General features: G+C 37.7%; 1 protein-coding gene across 6 annotated transcripts in view; it reads right to left on the minus strand.

The window, feature by feature from the left end:
- The window catches only part of FBXW11 (F-box and WD repeat domain containing 11), a 140,587-nt gene that overhangs the window by 13,443 nt on the left and 104,265 nt on the right, over positions 1-22,879 (minus strand). For all 6 annotated transcript variants that reach the window (XM_036884715.2, XM_036884713.2, XM_036884711.2 and 3 more), the window contains 6 exons: positions 22,621-22,846; positions 13,776-13,962; positions 12,837-12,927; positions 5,382-5,519; positions 4,122-4,240; positions 2,207-2,456 (listed from right to left, as the gene is read on the minus strand). In XM_036884715.2, coding sequence (XP_036740610.1) covers positions 2,207-2,456; positions 4,122-4,240; positions 5,382-5,519; positions 12,837-12,927; positions 13,776-13,962; positions 22,621-22,846 — 1,011 coding nt within the window. The remainder of the gene's footprint in view (positions 1-2,206; positions 2,457-4,121; positions 4,241-5,381; positions 5,520-12,836; positions 12,928-13,775; positions 13,963-22,620; positions 22,847-22,879) is intronic.

Consider the following 22,879-nt stretch of genomic DNA (forward strand, 5'->3'; position numbering starts at 1 on the left):
GGAGATGCAAACAACCAAAGTGCCTGGAATATTTTCTCAGCCGCATTTTAGTTGAATAGGGTAAGTGGATCTGCACATGCAAACCAATGAGGCTAGACCCCTACCTCACACTATATACAAAAATTTAATTCAAAATGAATCAAATACCTAAATGTAAAAGGTCAAATTATAAATCTCTTAGAAGAAAACACAGAGGTAAATCTTTGCCTTGGTTTAGGCAATGGTTTTCCAGATATGACAATAAAAGCACAAGTAACAAAAGACAAAGATTGATAAATTGAACTTAACCAAAATTAAAACTGTTTATGTTTCAAAGAGCACCGTCAAGAAGTGAAAAAGACAACCCACAGGATGGAAGAAAATATTTTCAAATAATTTATCATTTACTTGATAAGGGATTTGTAACTATAATACATAAAGAATTTTTGCAACTAAGCAATAAAAGACAAATAATTCAATTTTTAAGTGAGCAAAAGATTTAAATAGATGTTTCTCCAAAGAAACAAAAATGGCCAATAAGCACTGAAAAAATGCTCCATACCATTAGTCATTATGAAAATGTAAAGCAAAACCAGAGATAACACTGCACAACTACTAAGATGGCTATAATAAAAACGACACCCAATAACAAGTGTTGTAAAGGACATGGAGAACTTCTCCAAGTTGTTATTATGTAACAAATATTTTGTAACAAAGCCCATACCAACTTCTACCCACCTTATGGTATTATCTTGACGAGCCACTAACAACCAGCCAATCCACTAACAAAAAAACTCTTGACTTTCAGCACCAGTTTTTTACCAATTGGTGTGACTGGGTGGTGAGCGGATTATCACATACAAGTCCTCATCATTCAGATGCTGGACTGCCCAATTTAAAGTTTGATGCTACCTAGTCTGTGGGGCTAGATATTAGAATGCTAGTCATAAAAAGATTTTTGAGCCAAGTTCAAAGGCTCATACATTGCCAGTGGGATTGTAAAATAGTGTAGCCACTTCAGAAAACAGTTTGGCAGTTCTTCAAAATGTTAAAACAGTTACCATCCCAAGGAAATTGAAAATACATGTCTGTGCAAACATTTGTACACAAATGTTTGTGGCAGCACTATTCATGACAGATAAAAAGTACAAACAACCAAAATGTCTACCAATTGATGAAATGGATATACAAAATTTGGTACAGCCACTCAATGGAATTTTACTTAGTACTTCAGAAAGAAAGAAGTACTGATACATCCTATAATGTACACGGATGAACCTTGAAAACACTATACTAAGTGAAAGAAGCCAATCACAAAAGGACACATATTGTATGATCATATTTCTATGAAATGTCTGGAATAGGCAAGTACAGACAGAAAGTAGATTAATGATTACCAGGGATCAGTGGATGAGAATAGGGGTTGACTGCTTACATGTGTGAGACTTTTTTTCAGCAGGTGATGAAAATGTTCTGAACTAGTGATAGCTAACATTGTGAATATAGTAAAGCCACTGAACTCTATGCCTTAAAATGGCAAATCTTTTATCTTATGGTATATGAACATATCTCAATAAAAATATTAAAAAGCTATAATTTTAAAAAGCTAATATGGATATTAGAATCAGAACTCCATTTGCCATATCCTATGGATCACCCTAGACTACAGCCGCTTGTCACATGTTTGCCTCCCACCACATATTGAGCTTTTTGAAGACATCTTTTTTCATTATCGTATTTCCAGCATCCGGCCCAGGGTCTATGGCATGGCAGGCTCTCAAAATTAGGAGAATAAATAAAATCTCAGCTCTGCCACTAACTAACTGGCAGTGTGGTCTCCAGGAAAGTTCTTCACTCTCAGTCACATCCATAAAACAGAGGCATCTATAAAATACCTCCCCCTCAATGGAGTGCTGGGAGAGTGAAGAGAGGTTGTATGGAAAGCTCCTAGCACACAATTCATTTTATATAGATTAGTTTCCTTCCCCTTTAAAAGGTTATCAACAATGTCATTTCATGAAATAGAGGACTGTTTCCTATCCTAGACCCATGACCATTTCCTGCTACCTTGCCTATGACTCTGAAGCATGTAGAATGGGATTGCTTTGTGGTGCAAAAGCACAAATAGAGGAGAATAAAGATCTCGCCAGGTTACCAGGTTGGTATAAGCCACCACTGCTTTCCTCTCTGTAGGATCAAGCAGAGTTATCACTGCAGACACACTTACTTTGATGGTTCTGTCACCAGAAGCAGACACAATGTACTTATCGTCAAAGTCTACTACATTGACAGCAGCGCGGTGGCCGACCAAGACACGGCGTAAGGTGATGTCAGTGGCAGAAGCCATATCCCACACAGCAATGGAGCGGTCCTTGGAACATGTCACCATCAGTCCATTGCTGAAGCGTAAGTGAAGTACCGCCTCATTGTGGTGAATCAACGTGTTTAGAACTTCACCCGTGTTCACATCCCAGACTCTAGATGAGCACAGAAAAGTACAATGCTCAATTACTGAGACAACCAGGAAAAGATTTCAGTGTCTGTGCTGTTGGCCCATTTTTAGTAGTAGGCTGGGGAAGTGTGGGCTTAACTTGTAAGGTGGTGTCTGGGACCTGATGCCTAAGTACATGCTTAAAAGAAACACCCAGAAGCAATTTCTCTACTTGCTGAGAAGTGTTAAGATAGTTTCAAAAAAGGTCAATTCTGGCTTTGCCCGGCTTTAAGTTTATTTAACAGCCAGGTATTCGGGATGGTGTTTGCAGGCTTGTGTGGATGATAAAAAATGATTTTTCAAGTGGTCTTTGCAGTGAGTTTGAGACACCAGGTAGAATAGGGCTTGGTAGCTGGGGAATTGAGAATGGTTCTAAGCTTAAGGTTCTTTTTGGCCTTTGATAAGCCTCTGGGTCTGTTATTTATCCACTGCAAGCTAGAGACTGTAAGTCATGATGTCTCAATCCCCACCCACCTATTTCCCCAGGTGCTTTACGGACAAAGACAGTATCTTCCAGGTGCTTTACCCTTGAGATACCAGATTCTTAAGGGCAGCCTCATACCCCAATCTCCTAAGAGGACAAGTGGATGCAGAGCAGGAGAGGAAAGACGCAGACTTCCAAGACTTAGACATGATCCAGGACAGAAGTAGAGCCTGGAAGCATCAAGTCAGGGAAAAGACAGTAGGCATGCTGGGGACTATTCCAATCTCTCAGGTGCACCCGTAAAACAATCCTCTCTTCAAATCTCTAATTCAGTCTAGAGAGCCACTTCCTTTTCCTCCAAATGACATGACTTCCCCAAGCCACCAGCAGTCCAGCTGAGGCTCTGCTGTATTATCTCTAGGCTCTCATGAACTCATCCTACGCTGAACTCCAAAGTCATCTGCTGTGGGAACATGCCCTGGTCCTAGGGGTTTAGTACTGGATCCCAGCAGTGTTTCCTTCCATCCTCTCAACTCCTGCCCAGCAGTCACTGCTTCCCTTCACTGTGGAACACCTGTCATTTCCATCTTCATCATTATCTCTCTGGGGTGGCATCTGAAAACTAGTGTCTCCATTACTGGAAAGGCTACAGAAAATGAAAATAGTCTTGAAATGACACAAATTCAATGTTCAAAATTAACTATATGACTGAGCAAATTACTTGGCCATTCTGGTCTCAATTTCCTAATACATCTTTAAAAAAGAAAATACTATCACCTACAAAGAAAGGCTGATGTGAAAACTCAATAGGATAGCATTATACAAAACATCTAAGCACATGATGTGTCCTTCAAAAGGTTCTGCAAACAACTGCTCCTAGTTCTTTCAGTATTTGTGGCTTACTAGCCACTACACTCCTAGAACACCTGCCTTCTTTCTCTCCCCTCCAAAGCAGGAAAAAGCTAGCCTAATACTAAATGTGCTTTTACAAGAAAGTATGCTGCCATCTCTAAGATGATTAGCAATGGGAATAGGACCTACTTAACCAAAGTCAGCTTTCCTGCCTGCTTTGCTCAAATGCACTGACACCAAAAGTGGTTTTGAAATAATAGCATACAAAAACAGTATACACAAAGTTATGTGTGTGCTTATCCCAGAAGAGAGTATAAATCCCAGTCTCCCCATGGAAGGTATCTGAGTTCAGACCAGTGAAGCCAAATCACTCACCTCACTGTAGAGTCTGAAGAGCCAGTCACAATAACACGTTCATCATACTGGAGACAAAGGACAGAGCCAGTGTGTCCTGTTAACACTTTCAAACATTCCAAGCTGGTTTTATCCCAAATCTATTGAGACAAGATCAAACACAAACAGTAACTTAGTATGTCACATTCTGATAAATGTTTCTGCCTCACCTTATTACCTAGATAATAAAGTAAACCTGTTAACAGTAAATAAGACCAGTTAAACACCAAATAGGTGGGCAATTACAAGAATGGAAGAAACAATATTAAATAACTTCCAGAACAGATGTACTATTGTGTTTACTCTGTCCCCTTAACCACTGTACTCACTGTATTTAACAACCTTAAAAGGGAATTTTAAAATAAACTCTGAGAGAACAGTTGGCTCACCCTTGAGAAAACAATGTAACAACTTAATTATTAAGAGCCTTTAAAATCGCATGCCCCTTAGCCCATTGTTTATAAAAACATAAAAATGAAAAATTGTCAACAGTTCAGAAAAATTTCAAACTATGAAGAGTTTGTAATGAGAAAATATATGCTTTATTTTAGAGGTATGTTTTTTAAAAAATCAGAAAAGTCATCTACTCAGTAACATAACCACTATATTAAAAAATATATATATTGAGGCAAAATATTAATAAAGTTGGTTTCCTACTCTGCTCTTTTTCTCCCTTCTTTTGATCTTTCCAGAGTTTTCAAAGTTTTCAATTGCCCACACATAAGAGGGGATGGGAATTGGTTTTTTCAAAGACTGGATAGTTAAAAATAGATTCTATGGACCTACACAGAGAAATAACCCAGATTATCTACTATTGAAAAGCAAATGAAAACAATATAGACTACTCTATCATTCTTCTGTGTTATCATCTGAGCCTTTCTCAGAAACCATAAAGGGTAAATTACTTTGATTTACAGGCAAGTTAGCAACACTTTTACCAACTAGCAAAGTGATTAAGAGCCCTGTGATACTAAGTTATTTTCTATATGCACCAAAATAAAGAATAAAGAAGGTGAGAAGGATAAGAAATCCTTGGAGAATAGTAAGAAATAAGACAATCCAGGGGTCTAGTTTAGTACAGGGAAATGCTCTGGCTCTCATTCTACAGAACCACTCTGAGAGCTGCCAAGATCAAGTGGAAAAGATAAAAACCAATCTGGAATAATTGGAGAGACTGTCACATTCAATGTCTAACATGTAACCACATTCTAAAAATAATACATACAAGATACAGTCATTCACCTTAATAGAGTTATCTCGTAGGCCACTGATAATTTTTTCATCATCATACTGTAAACAGTAGACACCTTTACTATTTTCAGAGCGGCACTGAATCCTCTGCAAGTTGTGTCGTCCACACCGCCAGTTAGATTCTATAGTCTAGGGGGAAAAGGAGGCATAGATGAGTTTTTGTGAATCAAATAGTCTATTAGGCTGCAGACTTTGCTGTTGCTTCTAGGAATAGCATACTACTGATAGATAACCCATCTTGGTCTGCATGGCTGTGGACAGGAATTGTGCTCTTTTCCACAATTAGCCTAACATTAGCCTAACAATGTTTTTTCTAAAACATTCCCTGATTGTCTGGCAACTGTCATAGCATTTCCAATGAGTTTGGGTTGGATTTGAAAAAAATGGTGTTAGAACTCAGCATGTTTAAAGAATGCCATTGCCCCAAAACATACAAATAAATACTAACTTATTGGGCCACTTTCTAATGCCAATTAAAATATCTGGCAAATGAGCACTACCAATATTAAGTACATAATGACAATCTGTGTAGCCATCCAAAGCACTGTCTTGATCATTAAGAAAAGACACTGAACAACTACTACAGGAAGAATTCTACTTGTTAACCATTTTTAATTTTCTACCAGACCAAAGCTCCTGTAGAATAAAAATGGCATGTTTTAGCCCTAGCTTCTCATTCTTTCATCATTCATGCAACATCCGCTGACACACTAGTATATTCCAGGTACTGACTGTACTAGGCCCTGCAGATTAAGAGATCAGCAGAAAGCATACTGCTTTCAAGGGCAGTACAGCTCCAGTATCTAAGCAGACAGTATCTGAAAATGGATAAATTCTAAACACATTTATTTGTTTAAATGATCCACACATTAACCTTGGAAGACAGTTTTTATTATTTCCCATTTACAAATAAGGAAAGAGTTTAATTTGCCTGAGGCCACAAAACTAGTAATTAGATGAGCTGGAAATCATAGCCAGTTTTTCCTGACATTGAATCCATACTTTTCCCACTAACATATGCAGGACTTATAAGGAAGTATAACTCTAGCTATTGAGGCAGTGAACACAGATCATAAGATCAGTAACAATTCCAGATAAATTATAAATGCTAAATTGGTGATCAAAACTGTTAAGTGTTGCAGGACTGAAGGGAGATAAACAGTATTATGCCTGAGACCAGTGGGCAAAGTTTACTGATATGGTGGGTCATGCCCAGAGCAGCGGAAGACTTAACCACTGGTAGTAGATATGAGGGATTTTCATGATGAAAAGATATAATGTTCCTACTAAGGGCAACCAAAGTGTAAACTGATCCCTGAAGTTAGGAGACAAAAAGGATTGCTTACACCTGAGCTCAGGATATATATAGTTTGAAAGATAGATATATCTGAGTAGTTGTAAGTTAAATTACTTGTTTTGCTAAAGAAAGTAGGTAATTCCCATCTTTAGTCATGATAAGCACTTACTGACTCTGTGGACATCTAATAAATGGCATTTCCTCTCATTTGAAGGCAGTATGTTTCTACACTCTAAAATGTTAAAATTTACTGAATGTTATTATGTGCCAAGTACTATGCTTTCATAACACTATGTTGTGTTTTAATAGCTCATTTAATTATCACAACTCTGAAGCTGAAATTACTGTACTCATATTTCAGAGGAAGAAATGAAGGTTGGAGACACTTAAAAAAGGAAAATGTTTCATCATTTGTGGCCCCAATACTTAGCACAGGAGCCTGGAAAATATAAAATCTGGCCTCAAAGAGTTCAGCTTTTTAGAGAGAGGGATCACATATTTCCAACACCCAGGTGATGAAAGGAGGTGCAACGGAGATGCCAGGAAATGAGAAATTCTCAATTGCCCAACTGTTTTTGGGTCAGAGCTTCTCAGCCTGCAGCATCATTATCTCTAGTGAGTCTAGAGATAAAACCAAAACCAAATTAATTCACCCCACCTCTGCTACCACTGTAACAGTATATAACAAATCTGTCTGTATAAGCAATTTTTTTAAAAGGGGCCCAGAATATAGAGTGTCTTAAACTGAACTTAATGTTTGGAATCACTTAGAGAAATAAACAGGTTTTTTAAAAGTGTTTTTGGATAGTGGCTGAGCCACCACCACATACTAAGGATACCCAGAAAATGCTGACCTAGGAGGCAGACATACTGATAACAATTCTTATTCGTGGATAATGACTTGGTTATTGGTGCTCAGCCTACACCCTCCAGGGACCCAGAAAATTGCTGCAGAATGTATGACTCCATATAAACCCAAAGTATTACAAAGGTGAATATACACCATGTCTTACATATATATCAGGTGTTATTTTTTAAATTCATATCACTGTTCTTAGTTTTAAAACATATAATTACTTAAAAATATTATTGAATAAAAATATTATTGAACCTTTGTTATTTCAATCAATAGAAAAAGCATATTTACTATCACATGGGAATTTGGGGGCAAAACATTTTTTTCTGTTTTTTTTTTTTTCATATAAGGGGGAGAATCACCATATCAAAAATAATTTCCTACATGTTCACCTTCTACTCTAAAATGTTTTCTAGATCAGAGTGACTTGATATAATCTTTTACTGTACCTAAAGCCAAGAATACTGGAGAGGAGCTGGGCATCTACCCCCTTAGATGTCTGGACAGAGGGCACCCTGGACAGACGGCTGAGCCACAGCTTCTACCTCTCACCCTCAAGCAAGAGCCAGAGGCCAGGACCTCTCATAAGCTCTGCAAGGTAAGAGGCTTTTCAGCCTAAATTGAATGGAAGTTAGGAAATGGCTTAGCTTCTCAATGCTTAGAAAGAACCTAATTTTCTAAAGAACATTTCTGAATTTTTGAAGAAAACTTTTGCCAAATAATTCTTAACGAGTCATTTTAGTAAGTTCCCACTTAGGACTGTTTTAAATATTATCCCAAATCCCTGAGTCCCAAAGTACATTTTTTTTTTCAAAATGCCAGGAAAGTGACACTAAACCAGATCAGGGGATCAATCACATTGCTGCTTACCAACCCTGTGTGATTCCTAAGACTTTACTCTTCTCAGTTCCCAAGGCCGCCTACAAAAGCAAGCAGCTGACTATGCCTGCCCAAAATACTAGTTACCACCATTATCTGACAACCTCAACTTTCACTAGAACACTTGATGCCAAGGTCTTTTTTGGAAAAATTAGGCCTTTAAAAATGGAAGGCAGCTAATCATGGTAGAAAATACTTAAGTCAGTTAGCAGCTTTGACAACTGACCTGGAAGTATTTGAGCTGCAGTTTCCTCCTCTGTAAAAACAGGAAAAACAATTATCTACTTCCTCAAAACTGATGTAAGGATCAAATGAGAAGACATATGTAAAGTGCACATCACAGTGCCTACAAATGGTAGCAGTGATGTTTTTTCTCGTTTGTGGAAAACACTGACCAAATGGAGTAGGCTGTGATCAAAAAAAATCTTCTCACCAAATTGCCGGAAACAGTTGTCTCAGTCTAGGCTGACAGTTGATGCTGATAGCCCTGAGCCTGCCTGACCCATTCCCAGGAAGCCTTCAAATACAATTCAAATATGTAACTTCAGGAGTAGGAATCCAGGCATACACAGGTGCACTTCTTAATTATGCAGATACCTGACATTTCACTTGGATATCACGTGGTGTGGCTACTGTGGAGGAATACTTCATGTTTTTAAGAACTTGTACAATCCCCTTACCCTGTGCAAATTTTCAAAATACTGGGAAAGTAGCCATGATACACAGAGTATACAGCGGCATTTAAATTGGCAACAGAGTGAAAACAGATGTCTGAGTATAGAGGAATAACATTATTTTTAGAAGCCTAAACACAACTGGGTGGGTGGGCAAGTTTCAGCATTTTCTGGTCAGGACAATGTTAATATCAAGTTTGCAAACCACAAAAAAACTCCCTACTTGCCATGAATAAAATGTGGTTTATTAAAAGGTGCGATACAACACACCATCATTTTGCCAGTGGTCTGGTTCCAAGGAGAATGCTTCCAAGGCTTTAATCCAGTGATTAAAAAGAGGAAAAAGGCCTAATACATGAAAGAGTTTGCCACTACTCTGAGATAGCAAAAGAAAAATCCAAGTTCAGGACATCAGAATTCTGACTGACTGAGCCCATTGTAACAACTCCCCCCTCAGTTGAGGGACACTTGGAGGCATGAGAGTGAAAAGAGCTTGGGCTTTCAACTAAGAAACTCAGTTCTGACAATTTAAGGATTAGGTCAAGTCACTGTAGCAAAGTACCTAATAGTAAGCTCACCATTAATAATAATGATGATGATAACAATAATTAAGACTAATAGCAAAGGAAATTTGGTTGTTCTTTTAGGAATGTGCCTCAGGTTTTCCAGGAATTCCTTCTCAATTCAGAGGCACTCTAACTAAAGTCCCTCTCTCTCTGTGGCAAGAACACCCATGAGGGATGAACCTTCACAGAAAACTAAGAATTCTTATTTATTCTCCCCAGACTTCATTTCTCACATGCTCTTTTCCTGAATATTGGGAGTTGGCCACACTAACCCAGGTTCTCTACTTTTTTTTTCTGAAAAATTAGCCAATTTCTGGTGGGGCAATGTGGAAGGACAAAGTCATCAAAGCCAATCTGGTAATGGATGGCTGACAGAAGCCAACACATGATTGGAGGCTGTAATGCTAGTGCAAGGAGAAAAAGAAAAAGGTGCTGTGAGCTGCCAACTCGCAAAGAATGTGGGGAAAAACAAAGACTGTGCAGCTAAGTATGGGTGACCAGTGAGGGGGATATGATCATACACTTGATATTTAGGGTGTAATTTATCTTTTGGCAATGTGTTTATTAAAACCCTTTAAAGCACCACCTTTCCTGTAACGGGGCAAAACAAGGCCAACTAACCTTATCTAACTCATACCCTTTTTTCAACTAACAGTCAAAGACACTGGGGACTCACACAATTGGAGAAAGATGAGAAGATCACCTTGAAAAGTCTGTAAGCATGTTAACAAAATACCTCTTTCTCCTTTACTTCTTGAATTTTCCACTTAGAAAATGACAACACTAAATCTAGAGCTGACAGACCTCAGTTAAAATCCTATCACTTCTACTTAACTGTGTGAGCAAGTTCTAAAACTTCTGTCTCAGTTACCCCTTATCACAAAAAATTACAATTAACTCTTTCTTATTGTAATAATTAAATGCAATAATCTATGTAAGTCACATTCAGTAGTTCATGGTATATTGCAAGGGCTCAAGAGGGTACTTGAATTATTGTATTCTGTATTGGGGTTTCATACCACCCACATGGGCAAGAACCAAGCCCATGAGTCTCTCATTTGTTTGATTCATGGATCACTGACATAACTCTCCACATGTGTGTCCACCCCAGACAGAATAAAACATACCCAAAATAAAGGTAAAGAGGGCCATTTGAATGAGGTCCCAGTGATCTACAGTACAAAAAAGTTGTACCGAGTCAGAAGAATGTAAGGGTGACCACAGACTGTATTACTCACTAGCTGTGTGATCTTGCGCAAGTTATTTAACCTTACCGAGCTTCAGTCATCTCAACTTTAAAAGGACACGGCCTACCTCTCAGGCATTGTCCAAAGTGTTAAATGAAAAAAATATATTATGAAATGCTCAACAAAGTATCTAGCACAGATCAACACTCTATGTGGTACATTATTTATTATTATCATTATCATTATTATTATTATTATTATTATTATTATTATTATTATTAGTGAATATACCAAGGTATAAAACATCATCCCTTACACTAAGAGACCTAGCCCACAAAAACCTGGAAGAGACTCTTGTGGTTAACCAGCAGGTTTTCCCAAACCACACTTTAAGAACCACTGGGTAGACCACCATGATGCAGAGGTTATGTCAAATACAGTTTTCCCCCATAGCTCTGTTTTCCCTCACATCTGCCTCCTCTCCTAACTATAAAATATTATTTCAGCCTGAGGAAATGGTTACGGTAGGTGGTGTCATACACTGTCATGCCACAGACTGCTGAGTTCATACTGCCAATCATAATAATACTCATGGGGATTACATAAAATAATCTATGTCACCAAATCTTCAATCTGATCAGCGTTCTCCCAGAAGTCTTGTATAGTAACGACTGACTTTACACATCACCCTTCTCGTAATAAAGAACTTGCTAAAATTAATGAAGGAAATTGGGAGATGGTCTGTAACAAATAGTTGTGGAAAAAAGCAGAAAATAATATAGTTTCTACGACGTATGTACAAGCAATGTCTTACTTAGTACAACTGTCTAGGGGTAAGAGAGAGACTTTCTTCCCTAAAACACACACACACATTAACTTCACACTAGGTCTCACCTAGTAACACTAGAGGAACAACTTATTTTAAGTTTTGAACTGCTAATGGATAAATTAATTCCCAAACTTTATGATCTGCCTGGCCTAAGTTTTAAATTATTCAACCCTCCTCCCCAAAAGGTTAATGTACAGCTTGTTTTAGGGATCAGAATATCAACATAAGGGTCTGTGTTTTAGATAATGATATTCCAGTCAAATTCAGATTTACCATAAACAGAATGATTCCATTAGTTCACATCTGCCTTAAAAGGGCGGGGGAGGAAACGCCTCCCCCAAAAGCACATGTTTCTCCATTAATGAATTTTGGCACAATAACTTTTATGTCTATCACCTGGGGAAGAGGATTACTTCATGTTTGGGAAACTGAATATAACTTTATGGGTGATACAGCATTACCTTGCAGAGCCTAAACTTTTCTGCCAAGGAGGAAATAGTGAAGTAACCAAGACCTGCCAAGAACACATGTGAAAGAGTTAATGAGAAATGCCTGTGCATGTCTTTCCTGGTTCAAGGAAAAGGACTAAATAATAAAACTGAACTAATTAGAACACATGAATAATATCAAACATCTCCAATGTTTCTCATCAAGTTTACAGGGTTTTACTGGTCTGCTGAAGTTACACTCAAATCCAAAATGGTCCAGGAACATAATTTGCTCAATAAAACCTACTTAACTATTGCTTTGAATCATATTTGAGTCATTTTTATGAAAAACTTATAGGCAATTTACAGAGGAAACGGAGACTGTTATGGCTCAAAAATGTAAAACCATGCTTACCTGAAAAACTGGGCCTTGGATTTAAAAAAAAATTAGAATAAAAAGTTGATTTGGGATTAAGGTTTTAATTAACTGGCAGCCTTGCAAAAGCATTCACATTTCAGAGAAGTTAGATCATTTTTCATAAAAAGCTTTATCTATTCTGAAGAACAGTTGCAGATTACACACTGATTGTGACACAGGTGTTCCAGGAGTTCAACTTAAAATTTAAAAAGTACTAGCTTCATGATTTTAGATCATGAACACTCAAAGGCAAAATAAAAAGTTGAGAACAAGACACAAAGAGCCCATAAAACAGATAAATCATAAAGTTACCTCTATGTCCTGGATAATCTTTGGGTATAATGACCTATAAAATGAATTGGGAGGGCCATCTGTGGGTCTGTTTTTGAATAGGTACTGATCCCTGGCAAATAAAAACAAACAGATGTTACATTTTTGCGCATAAAAATTAATATGACTTCAACAGAGTGCTTATATACTGTATTTTCCAAGTCTTCTGACTTGAACTGAGTAATAGTTCAAAAGCAGAATTTCTGACAAATTTACATGTTAGACACAAGTTTATTTACTTCAATTTCCAGCTCACAAGACTGTGGCTTTCTATTTTCTGACTACCCAAAACACAACAATCCAGTCTTTCACTCTGTAATTTAATAAAAAGTGCTAACACTGCTTTGTGAAAACTCTAACTTGGTACCCATCAAACTTCCTCTCATAAAGAAAAAACGGCCCTAACCCTCACCTCTACCAGCAGCCGCACTTCTTTCTGAGGCTCTTTCTTCTGTGCTAACCGGGCCAGGTTACAAACACCACAGAGCTATAAAGCTGTATTCTCTGAAAAATCCTGCCCACTGTACCTCCCATATCTGCAACCAGGAGCAATAACAAACAGCAGAATTTGCATTATCTGACTTTCACATATTCTCTTTTGTCTTATCTATCTTTTGGCAACTGTATCACCACCTAAGAAAAGTGTGAAAGGAAAAGCATAAATATGTACCTTTGAAAAGCCAAATCATTCATCAAACCATGCAGTACTAAATAATAGTTAATAAATATAAAGAAATTATATTTCAGATGGGATTAATCTAATGGCTTTAATTTTTTCCTCAGCTCTTGACCACTTATCTTTTCCCATTTGTTTAAAACAGGCCAAAACACTGGGCAAATGTTAATTGCTTTTTTGAGTAATCAAACTGACCCTATGTCAGAGAAACTTTTTTCAGAGGAACAAGCAACCCAAGTACTTACCACCCTCTTCTTTCTGAAAGTCCCTTCCATAGAGGGTCAGTGCGCACCATTCGTTCAATCAACTTCTTCCAAAGCATTCCTTCAGAGATCACCCGCTGCCATTCTTTACATACCAGCTCTGCTGCACACAGAGACCTGGCATCCAGGTAGGAAAGAATGTTTTCTGCTATGTGATCTAAGCCTTGCTCTACAAAACAGAAAAGGCAATGAAGGAATGGAAAGAAGGGAGATGGAAATGTACCAGTCACCATTTCCATAAAGATAAAAGGAATAAAGAAATCCTGCACTAGGTGACATACTTGAGTAATATCTAAAGTTCTGAAGATACACAAGTGTGTGAGTACAGAAACAAATACACTCTTTCAATTCTTGTTTTTTAAGATAAAACCGATGGCAACAGTTCCTGTGTATAAAAGCCGACCCTGGACAGTTCTGTATTTGTCAGATATTATGATAAAAGACTTGTTTTGATTTTCTTTGACATAACTCTCACAAAACCACCGGGGGGTAATGACTCCCCAGATCTTCCAGATGAGGCATGGAGAGGTAACACAGTCAAGATTTCACAACTACAGCATAGACTGGAACTCCTATCTCTGGCTCCAAAGTTTGTATTCTTTCCCCTCTCATTTACTCTGGTAGCAAAACATCCTATTAATCCATGACCTGTGTGTATCTCTTTGGGTAAGAAGGCAAAAAGTGAAACACTGATTCATCCTAAAAAGCTTATTAAAAATTAAATGACTACTCAATTATTAAAGTCAGGTGTACTTAGATGTATTTTTGTCCATCATTTCTTCATCTCTTTTTTGTGGAGATAAAAATCCTCAAAAGCAAGAGCCACATGACTACAAATTCTAAAAGCTTAAGAGGTTTGTATCACACAATGCAAGGGTCCTCTCAAAAACAACCAATATTTAGGCAATGCCTGACATAACACAAGAAGATGATACGGTCAACAATGTTGCCATCTGTAAACTCTTCAATCCCATCCTATGGTATCTATCTCCTTTGCTATAAGAAATAAAGGTCATCCCCAGACCTATTCTGTGTAGTGGTGTCAACAATAAACAGAGGCAGAAAATCCCAACTTCAAGTCTAGGTTCACCATGTAGTAATGTAGTACCTCTATGACATGAAACTAACACTGAAACATCCCTGCCCCTTGGTTTGTTTACCATATGAAACAATCACCTTTCTCACACTAAAAGCTTTAGTGTGATTTTCATATGAGAAACAAATGAAAGAATTTTATGAAAGGATTTTAAAGATAAAGCACCACAAGGTTAGTATTTCTTCTCTCTTCAAATAAATAGAAGCAGTATAGTAGCACTAACTTGGCAAGGTATGAGAAAATCATTAACCTTTCAGAGGCTGTTTCCTCATCTGTATGAAATGGAAATAATAACCTCTACCCTATTTTGAAAATATCAAAATGAGATGCATAAAAAATGCTTTACAAACTAAGGTTTTCTTCAACTCTAAGATAATGACTTACACTATTGATTATGGTTTACAGGCCCTTCATATATTAGTTCTCCTACTCTGGACCAGATCTAATACCCAAGCTACGATCTGACAATGAAAACTACCACACCAAGACCACTATCTTTTCCTGCACGTCATTCTATTAGTTAATGAGACTGAAGATCACACTGCCTTCATCCAGTAATCACATCACAGTAGACTCCCAAGATGGCAAAAAGTTAAAATAATATCCTAGGCCTCTCCCCGCAAAGCACCTATTAAAACAATTTCCCCCAATTCTGCATTTGTATGGCTAGTTGGAGAGGTGGAAGGAGCTCCATGCAGGTGTTCACAGTTACCCTTACTATAATTCACCTTCAAAGCTTTACCTGACCCTTCCAATTCAGCCTACAGAATTCTGATCCAATCATTCACAAGAAGTGGGTATTCCACACCAGCTCTGCAAGATGGGCAAATGCAGTCTTTATCCTGTTCTTGACAAACATGCTAAATGGGTCAGAACCAAGGACAGCACCCATGAGTCTACTGTCTATCCCTCCAGGCTATCACTGGTTGATCCAGTCATCAAATACCACTACTGAATCACTAATTCTGTAACCATTTGATGTACTACTGTCCAGCCCACATCTCTCTATTCAGTCCTCAGGGATATTTGGAGAAACTTTTGCCCCAAGTAAAGGTTGTAGTGTCCCCAGGCCACTACTTACACCTTTATTTTAACATCATTTTTCTGACCAACTAGTCTGGTAACCTTTACCCAAAAAGAAATCAGGTGAATCTGGTATAGGTTACTCTGTGTTCTCTTGCTAGTGCTTACTACATGAAGTTGGTATTGCACTATTTGTTTACAAGTAGCAGTGGCTGCTCTGTGTCCCTTTTAAACACATATAACCCATGTTCATTACAGAAAAACTATAAAATGTCTAAAAGCAAAAAATGTTAAAATCCCTAAATTCCATCTCTTACAGATTAACAGCTGTTACCACTCTCTATATAGCCTTCTAGGCTTACACAACTCTACATAGTCTTTTCAGCTGCTAATGGACTTTTGATAATCATTAATGAATTCTTCCAGAGTGTAACATCAAATTTTCCACCCAATATCCCCCAAATATATCCACAGTTCTTCAGTGCTTAAAAGCAAGAAATCTGTTCATTGACCATCTCAGGCTACTATCATGCAAGACTACCAAACACAGCTGTACAAACTGTGAAGAACACAACTGTGTACCCAGCAGCTCTGTCCATGGTTTTCCATAATTTCTCAATGGTCAATTCTGCAAATCACAACTGCTGGTTCTGTCACTATTCTGGCATGCCAGAGCTTTAGGTCTATTTGTTTATAGCAGCTATGTTTCCTAAATATCTTTGTATCCTTTTTGTACTACAATTCTTTTATCCCTTCTGGTTTTGAAACCATTATTCTTGTGGGGAAAGAAAAAAGTAAGGTAAATGAGGAATGAAAATATGCTATTTCTTTCTATTATCACTACACCATCTATACCAAGTGCACCATCCTTTCATTCTTCATACTCTTGCTGGAGCTGATTATTTTGTTTGTTTTCAACTCTCCCCGATTACTTAACCATTTTGAACAATTTTACATTATTCAGGGTTTTGTCTTCTTGATACCATTTCTCAAAGGTTCAGGCTACCTTATTGTGTATCTCTGTGATCATGTACCCCTTGTCCCATCTTCTGTCCATGCTTATTTATAATCATAGAAATCCATGGATAATCACAAGAGGTTCGACTTGTGTTCCACTGCTGGGATTGACAAATTATTAATCAGAAATTCAAACTGTAAAACTTCTCAGTCTGCTTTATAATATTTCTTTTAGAGTCCCTAGCCATGGGCTAATAAACTTAGGTCTTACTTGAATTTTCCTAATTCTGGGGCACATATCTATCTTCTAGTTTCTACACTTAGTATTAGAAAACAGTCACTTTTCAAGGTCAATATGACTTCCATATCATCAAGCAAATAATCCTCCTAACTGTTTATAAAAAGATCCCTAATCAAGTTCCCTCATGAGTCCTCTGCTTTCTGAGAGGTAAGACAAATAGCAAGACAAGAATGCATTCAATGACCTTTTAAGGCCTCAAAGGCTGCAACATTCCATCACCTGTATATGAACTGGGAAAGTAGCACCCAAATCTCCCTGGTGGGTGATCTATGAGCTGGTCCTCAGAAGCCTGTGTGGTAGTATCTGAATCACTTAAGGTGACTGATTTTAAAAACAAACAAAACTAACAGCAACTTAAACAGATTCCCCGGAAACTCTTCTAATCTACTGAACCAGAATCTTAGGTGGTGAGGCCCAGGTATCTGTAGTTTTAAGAAGTGCCACCAGATAATTCTTGACATGCTGGGAACTATTGCTTTATAGCAATAATCTCCCTTTTAATTCTCTTTGATCCCCCCCACACCCCCTACAATAGCTCACCACTGGGCTATCAACGCGTTTCTGCCTCAAGAAATCTCTTACTAACACATGTCTTCCTCTTTCCGATGCCATCACTCTAATTCAGCAACATCTCAGTGAAATCTATGAAATCTGACATAACTCCCTCCTTTGGATAATACTTTAAATTCACTCATCCTTCTAGGAGGTAATGTGTTAAGTCACTTTGAAAATGCTTTGGCTGTAAAGTCAGATAACCTAGGCTGAAGCCAATCAGTTTTCCTTTTTGGATCTTAGTCTTCCATAAACTAGGAATGCTATTAAATGTGTGAAATGGATTACCTCATATAATCTGCATGATAACGCTGAGATAGGTATTCTCAATATCCTTGTTTTACAGAGAAGGAACTTCCCAACCGTACTGGGAAGGTTAGTAAGAGGAGAGTATAAAGGAACCAGGTACAGAACAGGTACTCTTCAGGGGCAGTCTGTGCTCTCCTTCCTTCAAACCCAAATCCCTTAGCTGGTATCGTTGGTCAATAAAGCTAAGCAGTGTTCTTTCTATTTTCTGCAGAGAAACGCTACACACCTCTTCGAGTGAAGTGCTAAGCCTTCTCTAATATCTTGGTTTAAGTCTCACACATTTGGAGAAGAGGAATCACACAAACTCTATTTGAGCAGCTTAGAGTAGCTATCCCCAGGGGCCATGCAGAACTTTTAACTTTCCAGTTTCAAGGCTATTTAGGACAAAGAAGTTAGTGAATAAGGTGGTCCACTTGCCTGGCTTAAAAAGTGCTTCAGGTGTTAGATTCAGCATTTTCTTAGGTGCCAATGGTGGGCTCTCATTTACTCTATCGTGCTGAGAATCCCCAATCTCCCACACCCCGCCTTCCCAAGTCAACGAGAGGACCTGTTACAGCCTCAGAAAAAGAGGCCAGAATACTGCACATAGAATAATGTGAAATCATACGAAGTCTAGAAAAACTAAAGTAATAAATTAGAACAATTAAAAGGCACAAATTTCATAGCCCAATATGTAAATAACTGTATCAAAATGAATTCAAATGTGTAATGTCAGTTCAATGCCCTTGACTACAGCCAGTTTTAACACAGCTGCTTAGATCATATAATTACAGAAACTTTTATTATTTTAGAAATTCATTTCAAAGAGCAGCTGCAGAGAAACTTCCTTCCCCACCCATTCCTGCTGTCCCTTCCCCACTCCTAATCCCAGATCTCATTGTAAAAATTCCAGAAATCATTGTAAAAGGTGATTTTAGAAACCTTTTACCAGAAAATGCAGTTCCTGACAGCAACTATCAATGGATGATTTTAACCTGTATACACTGACCTAAGGAAATGAACAGAAATGAAGTGGAAGGATGCTCAGGTCATGAAGTCTAGCATTTTGTTGTGCCAACAAAGTGGCACACACACCACCTACCCGTATGATGTCAGGATGAATCAATTCGGAAATCAGTGGGTGAATAATTAAACCTTCCTGGCAATATATCATATTACTTCTTGAGAAGCAGGTGTTTCCTGCCTTTCTGGCCCTTTTTTCCTTTAAGCTGCCATTCTCAGAATACCCACCAGATGCCAGGCATATTACATACATTGTCTTTAATCTTCACAATACCCTATGAAGTACTATTATTGTTCCCGCACAGATCAGGAGGCTAAGGCTTCAAAAAGTGGGCCCACATAACTATTAAGTGCAGAGGCTGGGATTTTAATTTAGGGACTGTCAAAATCCAACACCCACATTTTTCCCACTCTGTCATGATGGGTCTTTGGCCCTGCATCCAGCCTAAAACCTTAGCTAAGCTCTGATTCTTCCACATCTCCCAAGACCTTTGATCTAGTCTCTGTTACATCTACAGTTCATAATGGCCTATCATCCTTACTTGGGGATAAGACAAATGAATAAACCATGACCAGGAAGCTAAATGTTTCAAAAACTCTTAATTGCTTAGACAACTCACCAATGCTTATCATCCTCTTTGAAGTACAATCTGCCTCTACTTCAAATGGTATAAATTTTCCCTTTAACAACAGTTCTTACAAACCACAAATTTAGCCTGCAGAAATTGACATCGCAGACTAAACATTTACCATGATTTTTAGAAAAGCATATCATAATTATCACTTTTTCCACTGAACCAAAAGGAGCCAGAGACCACAAACATTTTCCTTTTTCCCTATACTGACAGGTATGATATTCACAGTAAGCATTAAAAAGTCAAAACTGTAGATAATTTTTACAGAATTAATGGTTTTCACAAAATAAGACTTCAGTTGACAATTTCAACAGAGTAGAACTCTAAATTCATGAGCAGCCTCAGTAAAAGTCAAACACCAAACTAGAATAATGATTAGTAAGTTGCTCTATACATTATTAAATAGAAGTATAAACATACACATGGACCTATTTCTCCCCTAATGCTCTTAAGGCAGGGTCTGCATTAAGGAACCAATGCCAGGTTTAATCCAAGTCTACTAGACACTAACTAACACAATCAACTTGGCCAGCTTTTCCCCAGTTCTTAGATTCATATGTATGATATATACTGACATATGTATATATGTTCAGATCAAATCCTGTTAAAACAAATAGCATTTTAACAAAAATATTTCCATGTCCCAGCCAATGGTCCATTCATTTCATGTAATATTCAGTACCACAAAATTCCACTTTAACAGAGATATGGACAGTGCCTTAAACTTCACTGTAATGAAAACTGAATTGTATGCAATTATACTAACCATATTTATATACATAACACATGTTCATCTGTTTGTCTTTTCTCCAAGACTGTACACTCCCCAGGGGAAGGGGTTGCTGCTGGACTATATACTCTGTAAATCAAGAAAACTTCAACAGTGCCACCTCGTGGATATTCTTATATTTGTGAATATAAGGTGAGTTCCCTGGCACTCTGAAGTGTTTGAGAACCGAATTACAGAGAAAATAAAAGAAAATAAAACCAAAACAGTAGAAAGCAAGCAAAAAGAAAACCAACAAACAGGTTTGCTTGAGAAAAATGGAGGCAGAGATCCATTTAGTTAAAAACACTTAGGAGGAACATGTACAATTGTCAAGTTAAGAAAACTACCTTGTCTTTTCTTGGTATGAGATGCAGCCTTAGTCAATGTACAGGCTTGGGTGATGGAGGTTCTGAGTTCTGGCACTGAACATACAGAGGAGATGCATCACATGTGCGGTCATCTCACTTAAATCCACCTATAATTCTCTCTTGTTCAGTCTCTTTCATACAATTAAAAGTGTATCTCTTCTCACTCATTCTTTCTTATAACTAAGTGTAAATATTACTGAATTGGGTTTTGGTATTCTATAACTAGGGCCAACTGAAGGAATTCTCCAGAGTACTCTTAACTGTAAATGATTTCAGCCTTTGCATGAACTTTTTCACCAATCCCGACCATCACTTGCACAACCATACAATGCTAATATGTACAATCTTGGGCATTTCACCCAATTTCTCTGATCCCTTTCAGCAATTTAACACTGATTCAAGAAAGAGAGGCTTCATAGTTTGCTTTTCTAGAAATACTCATGGTTGAAATGGTATAAAAAAACAGTAGAGTTAAAATTTTCTAAGCTAATTCTCAAGTATCATTAACACCCACCCCATTGCAGAGAGTAAACTTACAAGTCTAGGAGAAAGATTAGAAATCAGCAGTTGGCCTGTCAATTTGTAACCCCACATTTCAGGCCTGAGACTTGAGCCCAGGTCCTGTTTGCTCTGGAACATGGAATCCTGATGTACTGTAAATAACACACAGGCTAAGGGAAGAGCTACTCTTTGAGAAGCCATCCAGAAGTTCTGACAAGGGTAGGGCTGTTGACAATGGCACTAGCTTATCCATGGCTATATCCAGGCCTATACTGGCATGGCAGCTCTAACTTCCAGACTACACTGACCATGTTAGAGGAAAACATTCTGGCCAGCATTTTCCTCAGAAGTGAAATCTATCTTACCTAGCTAAATTTAAATTAAAAATTTTTTAAATAAAGGAGAGGAAAAAGAGTTAATGAGTGATCAAAATCAAAGGGGGATGAATAGGTAGTGCTCAGAAGATTTCTAAAGCAGTGGAACTATTCTGTATGATACTATGATGGTGGATATACATCATTATGTTTCTCAAAATCCATGAAATAGTACAATACCAAGAATAAATCCTAATGTAAAGTATGGACTTTGAATGATAATGACACGTCAATCTAGGCCCATGAAATAAATGTACCACTTTGGCATGGGATGTTGACAGTGGGGAATCTGCATGGAGGGTAAGGTGGGTGAAGAATATGGGACTTCCATACTTTGCATTCAGTTTTGCTCTGAACCTGAAACTATTCTCAAAAAGTATACCTGAAAAACAAAAACAAACAAAGTAAACTACTTAACCACAGAAGAACCAGAGAGAGAAGGATACTAGGTAAAGGAGAGGATGCAGAAGTAAGTTTGGAGAAATCTAATAAAGACGTGCTACCAGTTTTCCCAATACGTTTTTGCCATTCCCCAAGTGTCACTTCAGGTACAAATCAATATCCTAACCTTTGGGCCACTTCCCAAACACAAATTGTCCCATATTTTTAAAAACTTACTTACAAAGGCAACATGCAGATTATATACAGACCAAATCAAAATAAGCAGCATAACATTTTAACTCATTAAGCAACCTAAATGAAACAATAATATTGACCAATGACTGACACTATTAATCACAGAAATTGCTTACATTCCCTAGACAGATGTTAAATTACAACTCCTCTTCAAGTACCATATATTAAAATACAGTATGGTTCCCAAAGAAATACTACCTCACACTGTACACATTTAATTTCATAAATATCTACTAAGCTCCCTTGGGCTCTCAGGCTGGGCATTTTCCCACTGCACAGCCTTTTGGAAGACAAGTATAGTTACCTGGTAAAGCGGTAATAAAGTCCCGCTGCAACATGGGCTTCAGGTAAGAGTTAATATGTCCATGCTGATAATGACACATTCGTGAAATAAGGTGTTCCACAAATTCCACTTGATCTGATTCAGACCACTGGTCAAAATATTTAATACACAAGTCTTTTTCTTTTTGATAGTTTCCTTCTGATGGCCTCTTTCTGGAGACGATCACAGATGATGTTCCATTACTTATCTATTTTAGAAAAACAACAAGAAATAATTAGTT

Source organism: Manis pentadactyla, chromosome 2 (genome assembly GCF_030020395.1).
Source record: "Manis pentadactyla isolate mManPen7 chromosome 2, mManPen7.hap1, whole genome shotgun sequence".
Taxonomy (NCBI): Eukaryota; Metazoa; Chordata; class Mammalia; order Pholidota; family Manidae; genus Manis; species Manis pentadactyla.